This window comes from Montipora foliosa, chromosome 10, assembly GCF_036669935.1.
Source record: "Montipora foliosa isolate CH-2021 chromosome 10, ASM3666993v2, whole genome shotgun sequence".
NCBI lineage: Eukaryota > Metazoa > Cnidaria > Anthozoa > Scleractinia > Acroporidae > Montipora > Montipora foliosa.
The window spans coordinates 20,219,353-20,231,852 of NC_090878.1; the positions used below are offsets into that span (position 1 = coordinate 20,219,353).

A 12,500-nucleotide genomic window follows, 5' to 3' on the forward strand; every position below is an offset into this window, starting at 1 on the left:
ACTAAGGAAAGCAGAGTCCCTCACTGAATCAATTCAAACGACTGATTAAAGAGGTTATCTAAGCCATTATTCTAAACACGGCATTCATGGAAAGCAGCTTTTATTTTATGATATTGAGTAAGATAGTTAATGTAGTTTACATAGTTCTATCTATAAATTTTTAATTGTACATATTTTTTTATATTGCTGATGAATTGCACCGTGGTTAAATAAAGATTAAATATATAAATAACACTCTATTCGACATCAATTGCCGCTCAAATTTAAGAAAAACCAGAACCCAAATAAGACAAAATAGAAGTACCCAAAAAGCACATCGGATAACAAAACCGCTCGTATTTTTTACGAAAACCGAAAACCAGATGCTAAAAAACGAAAAACCCGCAAACCGCAATGAACACCAAAACCGAAAAACCAAAGTCTTTTGGCACAAAAACCGAAAAACCGATCTGAAAAATAGCCAAAACCGCAAAACCGAAAATCCCAATGTCCCCCTCGTGAAGACAAGAAACTCAATCGTGTCAAATTACCATACGCAATTGCAACAAACCCTTTCCATGAAGAACCTTTTCCTTGAATAATGAAGCACAAAATAGACGACAAGCTTTCTTTCAAATAATTCTTGGCTGTCACATTTCCAATTAATTTTTACCTGAAGACTGTGCAGAGTTGAGTACAAAATAAATGCAAATTGCCAGACAACTGAGACGCGACTTAAGTAAACAATGTGATGCATTCAAGGCGTTCGATTCCTTTTAAACCCATACGGAATTTGCCATTTGGTTTCAGTCTTGTATATAACACCACAGTTAGCCAAACAACATTAGAAACAATGCTCATCTGATGATATCCGACGGCAAAAGATGCAATTGTTATCGAAGACATTTACTCGTCGGTTTGAAGATTCCAGATATTTATTTTTCGCCGCCTGTCTTGTTTATCTGATTGACTTTCCATTATTGAGCTCCATAAGGGTATCCTTTTTTTAAAGATTCACTAAAACGCTATTCGCGTTATAATGACTTTCGACGCCATTGCAGGTGAAGTTAAATATTCTACTGTGACCACTGGATAAAATCTATGCATTAGTAAGTACCCCCTCAAATTTACCAAACATACGCGCAGAATACTCTACACACCATGACATTACTTAGCAGGGGAGGGGCAGAAAGACTTTTCATGACACGGAATTAGTAAGTACCCCCTCAAATTTACCAAACATGCGCGCAGAATACTCTACACACCATGACATTACTTAGCAGGGGTGGGACAGGAAAGACTTCCCATGACACGGAAAAAAAAAACGGAGAAATGAAACGCAGATTCCGACTGGGTTTGGCAACCCAGTAAAAAAAACCATTGTAAGTACGACTTGTACACGGGGGTTGGCAGTAATAGTACTTGGGGTATGGCTATTGTACACATCAATGGAAATTGGAGTGACGATAATCGGGAAAGAAGGGATAGGTGAAAGGTAGGAGGAAAAGATCAATCTACCAATAATGTTTTGTTTTAAAACCCCCCCCCCCCCCCAAAAAAAAAAAGCCATGCCACCCTATTTTTAAAACAGACCCCAAAAGATAAAACAGGCCTTTTTCAGACAGTTGATAAATAAGCTGGTTTAGAATTTTATTCCTGGTTTGAAAAAAACACACTGGAAGGAAAAAATAAGCTGGTTTAAAAAATTAAATTCAACAAAGAACAAAATTAAACCGCAACATATGCACTTTATGCTTTTACACTTTTTCGGGTCTAAGGACGCTTTCCATTAGACAGACAGACAGACAGACAAACAGCCTTTATTTTAGCACGATGCCTAAAAGCTATGCAGCTTATGGGGTCGTTCAGACAGAACTGGCCGGCCAGACCGGACATTGTGAAGGACAAACTCTACAGCGCCTTCAAATTAACACATTTTGAGGATGATATATACTCATACAGAGAAATGCGAGGGATTATCCGATGCAAGTGTTCCTTCAAATTATTGCATTTTCTTTGCAAAGTGACCGTTCTGGCCGGCCGGTTCTGACAACAGGAAAGCACCATAAGTTCAAGGGTTTTTCTATTAATTTTATTGATTTGAAATGGGGATCAAAAGTAATTTCGTCAAAAATTTTCTCGGGAAAATTTTCTCGGCACACAATCTCAACCCTGATCTCAACCAATCAAAGATTGAACAGAATCAACTGAGACGCGCTCGTTTGCCTTTTTCCCGCATTTGGCGCAGTTTTCAAGTTCTTGCTTTTGGTTTTTATTGGCTAATTTGAATGTCTGCGTCTTTTGCGATTGGTCAAAATGATTTCTTTACAATTATTTTTTTCTCTGACCACAACTGAGATGCAGAGACAGAACTGAAAGTCAACTGAGCTATCAAGCTACGCTTGCTCAATTGCTAGTCAAGTTGTGTATTCATATTGAGGACCAAAGAGTAGATTTTGGCTTTTTATTCGGGGTTTCGGCGAGATTTCAGACTTTCTGTGTATTAAGCTATTATTTATAACTTGTCGTCGTTTTTGTTCTCCAACGATGAATAAATTGAATTTTTCATCTCAATATTTGTTGGATTCCCCGTACTCATGAAAATACCGCATAAGGGCTGTATCGTTTTCCGTAGGCTTTCCCTAAATGTCTTCAACAGCATAAAGTAAATGACTGGATTAAAGCAAGCTGAGGTCTTTGCAAACAATGCTGGTATGATTGAAACGTAAGGAGTCATTCGCTTTGGTTTCCAAAAAAAGGCATACAACGAAACAGCGGCATAAGGCGTCCATGCAAACAAGAAACAAATAGACATAATAAATGCCATACGTGCGACCTTTTTTTGAGACTGAATGGCCTCTTGAGTTGGAAAAGCTTTTTCTCCCCATAAGTCACGAGCATTTTGAGTCATTTTCTTTACGTTTCGGAAAATCTTGCAGTAAGACGTTACCATAATGAGTATTGGGACAAAAAAGAACAACGAGAAAATGCAGTATACGAATGCCCTGTCAAGTAAATCATCTGACTGCCAATGCAGCGTACAAAGGACAACATCGGGTACATACGCTGACCAACCGAACAGCGGGAAAGAACTCCACATAAGAGCGAAGCCCCAAAGTGCTGTTATGACAAAATGAAGAGTTCTGGCGTTAGTCCACGAGGTTGTAGCGTACTGTATAACTATCGCTCTTTCGATGGCAAAGGTCGCATGATGTAGAATTACACCAAAAGACAGAAAAACGGTAATAAATCCGTACCAAGTGCAGGCAATGCCAGATAAACCACGTGAGCTTTGAGACGCATTGGCGATTACTCCGACGGGATACGCTAGAACGGCGTGTAACCAATCGCCAACCGTTATGCTTAGGATAAGTTTGTTGGATGGAACCCGAAGTCTGGGGTCCTTGAAGAATGTTAAAAGCACAGGCGTGTTGAGCCCAATGGCTATTATAGCTAACAGCGCGTAAACGCCGGCAATGATAAACCGTGCGTGCGTACTGATGCTTTCTGTATGTTGCAGTTCTTCACTCTTGTTCTGAGCTTCCGGCATTCTAGGGAAAAAACAGCACAAAATAAGTCAGAGGATTATTCCTTTGATTGATGTTTGTGGCGGGCTATCGCCCTGGTGGGAGGGAAGAAGGGTCGGGGGGGGGGGGTGGGGAGGGGGGTTGGAATTCCAATGAGGATCAGTGAGAAGCAGGAGAATGACGTCATCAAAAAGGACACTATTAATTAACAACAAGAGGAGGAAAAGAACAAAGATGGATTTTTACAAAGAATTCAGGCGCAAATCGTCAGTATTCAAGTTCAACTCTCGGCTCACAGGCGAGGGTTTAGTTTTGACGGCCACTGAAGTTGTCCGGGCCCAGAGAGTGTCTAACATAATATATAGATTTAGCCAAGCCTAAAAGCGGAGCTCCCCGGTTATTTATTCTTACAATAGTTAACCTGGCTTGAGCCTGCGATATAATCTAAACCCAGTACCTGATACGCGGTCAGGTGATCTCGATGGAGCCCGCGATATGGTCACCTGATACTGATCACATTGGTATACATAGACGGATGGACGGTCGAACGTTGCTACGGTGACCAAAACCAAATTTTCTCGCACAGATGGGTTACCATATTTCCTAACCAATGGTGCTCCGCGCACGCGGAGCTCTGCTAGGAAGAGGTAATAAAGTCAACTTTATTCAATTTTTGGGATCAGTTTCACCGAAAATAATCTTAAAGATTGAAGAGCTCGCGTCGGCTGGAGTTGATTGAACCTTCACAAAGTCATTAACAAGACACGTGTTATGCGGGGTCGCTTTCATTCTTTCGAGAAGGTTCTTCCATGTTATGAATTTGCAGGAAAACGCTAGTTAAAGAACACCAAGAACTGCCATGAAAGCAATCTAAGGGGCCAATCAAATCAATCAACCAGAGTAGCCATGTAATCACACTGACAGCACTTGATCCGAGAAGCTATTTCTTTGATTACGTCTGACGTCATGGCGGCGGCCATGTTGGTGGAAATAATTCAATAGCGAGAAGGTCTTTTGGGAATTTGACTCTATTATCACTAGCAATAGTTTTCACTTGATTTGCCCCCACCTAAGATAGCATGAAAGGCAGTTGAGATACGTTTAAATTGTATGCTGAACATATCGGCCCCCGTTTCGCATTTGCATCTGACAAATTGTCGCCCCTTTTTCTGATTTGTGTCCGGACAAAATCAATTTTGAGCCAGGCAACTCGATTTGCATCAGATCTGCTTCAATGTTTGCTTGTCGATCGCTAACTCGAACAGCACCTTGGTTCTGCGAGTTTTTACTTCATGACTCCTAAAAACATCTCGGTTGTGTAGAACAATGTCAATACCACGCTCGTTTAAGCAACACCGATACCACCTTGGGCTACAATATCTACCAATTTATACACTTACCCTTTTTACACGGGCACTACTTAGTTGCCTCCCCGGAGGCCAAAACGCTGCGGGGGCAATACCCGGGGGGCAATATTGCAAAACTTGAGCTACATTCTTCTATTGCCCGAAACGGACAATACCATAATACTCTTTGTTTGTCCAGCCAAATTTTGAATCAGCATTGTTTTTGTTTTCTGGAAACAATGCTTATTTAAAATTTGGCTGGACAAACAAAGAGTGTTATGAGATTTTCCGTTTTTGGCAATAGGCCATTTCCGAGTTCATGTGCGCCTCCTCTTCAAAGCGAGTCTAAGTGCAAAGTTTTTGTGATGGTAATTAGTTCTACTTTACATATGAATGAAAACTAATTTTCATAAGAAAAACTTTGCACTTAGACTCGCTTTGAAGAGGAGGCAGACATGAACTCGGAAATGGCCTATTGTTTTGGCACCAACATGGCTTTCTTATCACGTGGCTGCAATCAAAGAATGGGAGGAAGAATGAATCTCGACCCCATTAAATGATAAAAAAATAATGCAGGGAAACACATTTTCTGCGTCAGGCAGCCGGTTTCTTTTCGATCATTTTTTTCGATGACAAGCTCCTGTTTCGATGCATTTAATTAGCATTTTTCGTCGCGGTCAACGCTTTCTTAAAAAGATACAATTCATTCCACACCTAGAGAGACTTAATATTATCTGAAACGTTTTCGAAAATCAGTCATTTCCAAGTCCCTTGCTTATCAACCAACCAACATATTGGCTGACGTCATAGCACGAAACGCCTTTTGTCTTAAAAGAATTTACTAAGAATCAAATGCTATCATTGAAAGTAGCCTTGTCTTCGTTTCTTTGAAGTCTTAATCCTCATAGAAAGCAAGGATCATCGTCAGACACCGATTCAAGGATGCAGGATTAAATAGATAGTTACTCCAGAAGTAATCACAATTTAAAAGGAAGTAAAAATTAATGACTAAGGCGTCCAAGATCCTACGCACAAATGCTAATTGGCGCAATCGACGCATTCTTGAGGCTTGGGAAATTAACACTTGCAGGAATCCGCTTAATCGTGATGATGGCATGCATTTGCCGCATAAATTTCTAAATCTTGCCCTGAGGGACAGAATTTAATAATGATAGACTCGAATTTGGTATACTATGAGAAACGTATTTTTTGCGAATTATTTTTTCACTTTCCCCTGATGAAGGTTGAAGGTTCAACCGAAACGTTGGGACTTTTAAAACATTGTATATATTCTTATACAATTTCAACCAGAGATGAAAACTTGGGATAATTTCTGACGGTTTTCGGCCGAAAAGAATTTTTCAGCAAATTAGTTATAATGGTTGGCGTAGAAGAAGTGATAAAATGTGACAAGCTCTCATCAATTTGCATGACAGATGACGAAAACAACTGTCTAGACAGCGTCGGCGGACACTCGCTCTTTCACTCCCAATTTTCCAAACTAATACCGTTCGGATTTCTTTCCTGTCTGGTCATGAGAATTTGGTGTTATATCAAGTTAATGTCCCCTAGCTGATAGTATTCTTCACTCAATATCTGTTTACGTGACAGTGCGTTGAAGTTGTTAAGAGAATTTAGATTTTGATCACACCTGGAAGTTTAAGGGTCAGATCATCGAGTTGCCGTATCAATACAAAAACAATTTAAGATCTCTATCTGAAACACATAAATATTTGAACTTCGGATAGAAGCAGTTGTGAAGATTTTTTAAGCAGTAACAAAACGCTTGAACGCCTTGAATTTTGCAGGCTTTCCTTTCATTGCTTCTCAAGGTCAACGTCGTCCCCAGGACCTCTCCCTTAACATCCGGGCTGGGCTAAGCTGAGGAAGAGGTCCTGGTAACGAGGTTTCATGACTGCGCTGCGCTGCGGCGGAAAAAAGAAATACCCACTTGACTTTTTCCATTTTTAAGACTATTTCTGATTTATAGTCTTTTAGGTATATTTTTCTACATCATGTTATTAACTGCTTTTTTAGACTGATTTGATCTGGTCGCAATAATTCCTCTTCTAGGGGCTCTTCACACGATCCTGGTTGACCGGGCTCGGTTACCGAGATGAAATTGGTTTCTGTTCATAAGTCTTTCATGTGGCGACTTTCAGCACGCTTTCGAGATAAAAAAATTTGAAAAAGTGGTGACGCGACCATTCAGGCATTAAAGCTAACGAACAATCCTGGCGAGAATTTCTCGATTTTCTTAAATTTCCTTTGACTTTACGTTAACTATCAAATGAAAGTAGTCCGAGCTTCATTTTCGAAGTAAAGAGAAGTAAAAACTCGGTAATCTCCGTTTTATCACGAAAATGCGTTGTATAGCGATGTTTCTCGTGACGTCACCCATTGTTGTTAATATGCCAACCAGAACCTAATTGGCTGTTGAAACAACGACTTCATCAAAAGAAATGTGACGTATGTTTGTAAACAAGAAATATCGCTATTATTTTTTTCCTGTTACCGGGCTGAAGTGTTCATATGGCAACATTTTCAGCCCGCTTACCGAGCACCCGGTTGGAAAACCGAGATCTCGGCAATCGAGCCAGCCCGCTTTCTCATATGGACACATCAAAATGCTTACAAAGGATTTAGGAATGAGGCAAGATCTCGGAAATCGGGCGCACATTGTTGAAGTGATAACCGCATAACCAATTAGCGCCTTCCCGCCCTCACATCACGGAAACGGTTTCGACTAATTATGGAAGCCATGTTTGTAAATGCATGCCGCGCTGTAAATTATATTTAAAGGAAAAAAAAACATGCTAATACATGTGCAAATCGAATGAAATCACATCGTTTACTGACAACAATTGCTTTAACAACAAATAACCCTTTTCACGGTTAGTTTTTGTCATTTGCATCACAATATAATCTAGCATGTATGTGAGGCAATTTCGGGCTTTTTTGTAGTTTTAACCAGAAATTGCCCCACATCCACGTTAGATTACATTGTAATGCAAATTAGAAAAACTAACCACGAAAAGGGTTATTATGAGCGCCTACCGACAAAGGATTACAGGTAAATGAGGAAATTGACAAAAATACAACTCTGTACAATTCTAAATTATGTTTCAAAAACGAATTAATAATTTATCAGCCTAACAGCCTATCAAAACACCAACAAAACGTCACGTGTATGAGCTTTAATCCTCATTAGAATTCCCTATATAAAATGTAGTAATGAGGACTGGCTTGTTTCGTTCACCTCTCACAATTTGTACCTTCGTTTGGACTCCAGAGGGACACTCTTTTTGTGGAATGTTTTTGAAGCCGTTCAATGATAAACTCGCTTGTCTTGTTTTAATCGTATCCAAAACCACTCGGCATCGCCTTGTGGTTTAAAACCCAATAAAACCTCCTGCTCGCTTATGAAACAGTACATAAGATATTAGGTGTTCGGCGAATGGTATCAAGGATTAGTTTTATGACGTTTCTCCGTAAAGTGTGATAGTTTTTGAGTGACGCGTGATGATAAAAACGTGAATGGTTGTGAAACTGTACAAAAAACAAACAGTACAAAAAAAATAAAGTACAATATTTGTTCAACGTCTCATGCGTTTTTTGTTCAATAACTTACGAAGTTGGGTAATAAGTTGTTGCCATTTCACTCTTGGCCTTTCTTTGAAGCAAAGATAGAGAAGAAAAGATTTTCTTTTAAATGCCTACTTTGAAGTCAAAACTTTCACTTGGTCACCTCAAGTTTTGTATGGCAAAGTAACCAGGATATCAAATACGAGCCGATATTGGCAGCTCGTTTACTTTCTTCATTTAATCCACAAATATTATTGTAGTTTCTTTAACTTCTCATTTGCCTTTCCGTCATCATTTGTTTATTGCTTTTGTGGCATATTGGGCTTTATTTATTTATCGCCGACATTGCTTTCTCATTGTTCCACTTAGCAGCGCCAATCATTTCAGCTTACAATAACCGAACTATTAGTTGTCTCGTCTTATACTTTCTACTAGGTCGGCTGAACATGTTTATATTTCCAGCTACAATAAAGATAGCCAGAAACAATAAAGGGATGCAATAGAATTCGCTACACAGTATGGAATTCTGTTGAAAACAGTTGGATTTTTCGAACACTACGATGTTTCTGCAATCACGAGATAGATGGCTTCATAGCTCAGTGGAGGACAGTTTGAAGCCCAATCTCGATTTCAATTCCATCCAAGCCTACACTTTGCCAGTCAGTCTTTTTTACAACAGTTGCCTCAGTTGTTACACGATTGACAACGACGATTTTCAACGCTAAGAAAAATCGACTCCGCGCTTTTATTTGAAACCGGCATAGTTTCTCTTCGGTAATCACAATTATTCTACTATAAGAATTTGAGCAACGAAAATGTTAAGGAAGGGTCGCTCAACGAATTACGAGTGCAAAAACCAATGTATGAAGGGGGTAGTTTCTAAAGAAACTGTGGTGCTGCGTCGGTGGGGAAGTGGTATACAAAAAGTTGGTTTTATCAACGGAGTTGATAATGTAAATTGACCACCGTACAGAGATTCAAAAAGCTGACATTTCGAGCGTTAGCCCTTCGTCAGAGCGAATCGATGTAGTTTTGTTAGAAATATCACCGGGAGCCGATATTGTGTAATCTGATTTCCTTGGGTTTTAACTTGACTCCTGAAACAAAATTATTTCAAGGAGCCTAATTTTGGCAACTATGCGTTAAATTTGGTCAACGACACACCTTAGAGGAAGTGACAAAAAAAAAACGTTTTCATACATTTGGATCAGCGACTGGTCATCCTGCATAGCGCCTCTTGTCCATGTCTCGCTACTCCGAAATGACAAAAATGAAAGCTGATCTTGGTTCAACAGTCTTGCAGCTGCTGCCTCCGAACATTAGATGTTTAAAATTTCCAATCGCAATCAGCGAGTAATCTCAAATCGGAAAGTGAGGCTTGAATTTAATTGGGCGGACCGAGATGCGGGCAGCTGTCTTAAACCAACGTGGCCAGGACCGGATATCTTCTGGAAACGAGATGAAAATCGTTAGGTCAGACCGGAGCATGTTCCTACGAACTTTCCGGAGGGCGATTTAGAACTGACTTCGGAATTCGTTAGTAAATCATTCAAGCAAGAAAAGGAAACACTTTGCGGTCATAGAACCTTGCGGGATTAGATCGCAATGACGGGATGAAAATAACTTGAAAGGACCCGCGGGATACGTGATTGACATCTTCTGAACAACCAGTACATACCACCGGCGAATGCATAGAAAAGTGATTGTACTTCATGCTACAATAGAATTCATTAGGATGGCCGCGAACTGTTCCAAGTTAGTCGAACCACTTTGAAACAAAACATAATGAAAAAACACTTGCTAGTTGCATTAGGAAGTAAAGAGCTTTAGCATGTTATTAAATGATACAATTATCGGCAGAGGCGAAATGTTAACTTACTGATTCACTTTCGCTTATGATAGACATCGAAAATAAGAAAGAATATTTTTTTTATAACATATTCGCAAGATAAGATATCGCTAAATAACGTATTAAAAATTTGTATAAGGAAACCCAATTTTAAAAATCAAACACAAAACAACAGAGGGTGCAAATACTGACAAATAAAGTTATCAAGCTACGTAGACTTCATGAAAATCTGTGTTTGCCAAGTGAGTTGTTTGGGAAGCTATTAAGTAATCCAATCACGAACGAAGATAATATAAGACGCGTGCTGTGAGCTTACCGTGTTAAAGGGTTTCCGCTATGGGTCTTTGCATTGTTACCGTCTGTTTGTGGCCATTGATTGCGATGGAACATTCGTCACTGTTCAATTCGGAATCTTAATCATCAAAATTTAATAGACTTTGCTAAAATCTCCAGCCATTTGGTCATTACATTACAATCTTGACATCAGTATAAATTCACGTCAACATGAGCAATATTAGTAATCTATGCAAAGTCAGAATAAAGACGAAAGATGTTTATTTAGAATGTACTAAATGTCTTAATAAATTTTATGCACCTCTAGCGAGATACAACTGCGGGTGGCGATGATAGCTCAGTCGGTAGAGCAAGTGCACTAGGATTGTGATGATCTAACTAAATTTCACTTAAAGCTAAAAAGATGGTCGACAATTTTTGGTTAATGTTATTAATTCAGTAAGTGGAGCTTCGAAACAAGGCGTTTTTGCGTACACCGATTTTTCAAATATACCAGAAATAAAAAAGTATTGTGTTGCCGGTTTAAATCTCTGAGAGACAAGAAGTCCAAGTCACCGTTTAAGCTTTCCAAAAGTGAAGATTCGAAACTCTCGTCTCATCGAAAGAGGTTTTTGATCGCACAGAGAGTAATAAATTTTATCTGCCAGTGAGAGCTATCATTACGAAGACAAAAGGGTGCCGCAATGAAAACCCGTTTGTTGGTGTTAAAAACAGGGAGTGAGATAAATGACTTGGATATTTCTGCAGTAAGTGTCGCTTTCACTGACACATATGCAAAGGTCATTATTTACTTATCGCTTAATTTGACTTATCGAAATACTAAATTAAAGGCTATTAATTCAGTAAGTCGAGCTCCGAAACAAGGCGTTTTTGCATACACCGATGTTCCCATATACCAGACATAAAAAAGCATTGTTGACGGTTTAAGGTCTCCAAGAGACAACAAGTCCAAGTTAAGGTTTCCGAAAAAGACTTCAAACTCTCGTCTCATCGAAGGACGTTTTGGATCGAACAGAGAGCAATACATTTCGTCCACCAGAGCTATTATTACGAAGAAAAATAGGGTGCCAAAATGAAAGTCCTTTTGTTAGTCTTAAAAGCCGATAGTGAGATATTAAATCAAGTTAACAACATTTCTGCAATAAAGTGTTCACCCGTGTGCAAAGATCATTTCTTACTTATCGCTGAATTTGACTTATATCGAAATCATGACCAAATTATAGGATATTAATTCAGTAAGTCGAGCTCCGAAACAAGGCGTTTTTGCATACACCGATGTTCCCATATACCAGACATAAAAAAGCATTGTTGACGGTTTAAGGTCTCCAAGAGACAACAAGTCCAAGTTAATTCCGAAAAAGACTTCAAACTCTCGTCTCATCGAAAGACGTTTTGGATCGAACAGAGAGCAATAAATTTCTTCCACCAGAGCTATTATTACGACGAAAAATAGGGTGCCAAAATGAAAGTCCTTTTGTTGGTCTTAAAAGCCGATAGTGAGATATTAAATCAACTTAACAACATTTCTTCGATAAAGTGTTCACCCGTGTGCGAGATCATTTCTTACTTATCGCTTAATTTGACTTATATCGAAATACTAAATTAAAGGATATTAATTCAGTAAGTCGAGCTCCGAAACAAGGCAATTTTTGCATACAACGATTTTCCCATATACCAGAAATAAAAAGGCATTGTTGACGGTTTAAGGTCTCCAAGAGACAACAAGTCCAAGTTAAGGTTTCCGAAAGACTTCAAACTCTCGTCTCATCGAAAGACGTTTTGGATCGAACAGAGAGCAATAAATTTCGTCCACCAGAGCTATTATTACGAAGAAAAATAGGGTGCCAAAATAAAAGCCCTTTTGTCAGTCTTAAAAGCCGATAGTGAGATATTAAATCAAGTTAACAACATTTCTGCAAT

General features: G+C 39.1%; 1 protein-coding gene across 3 annotated transcripts in view; it reads right to left on the reverse strand.

Annotated features, from left to right (window-relative positions):
* Positions 1 to 1,622: 1,622 nt before the first annotated feature.
* The window catches only part of LOC137973415 (melanopsin-like), an 11,545-nt gene continuing 667 nt past the window's right edge, over positions 1,623 to 12,500 (reverse strand). The window contains exons 2-3 of one of the 3 annotated variants that reach the window (XM_068820214.1): positions 9,638 to 9,885; positions 1,623 to 3,530 (exon numbers count right to left, since the gene is read on the reverse strand). In XM_068820214.1, the coding sequence (XP_068676315.1) occupies positions 2,495 to 3,530; positions 9,638 to 9,666 (1,065 nt within the window). In that variant the 5' untranslated portion in view covers positions 9,667 to 9,885 and the 3' untranslated portion in view covers positions 1,623 to 2,494. Of the gene's footprint in view, positions 3,531 to 8,127; positions 8,287 to 9,637; positions 9,886 to 12,500 lie in introns of those variants that run through there. The other 2 variants (XM_068820216.1, XM_068820215.1) reach the window with 2 other exon arrangements.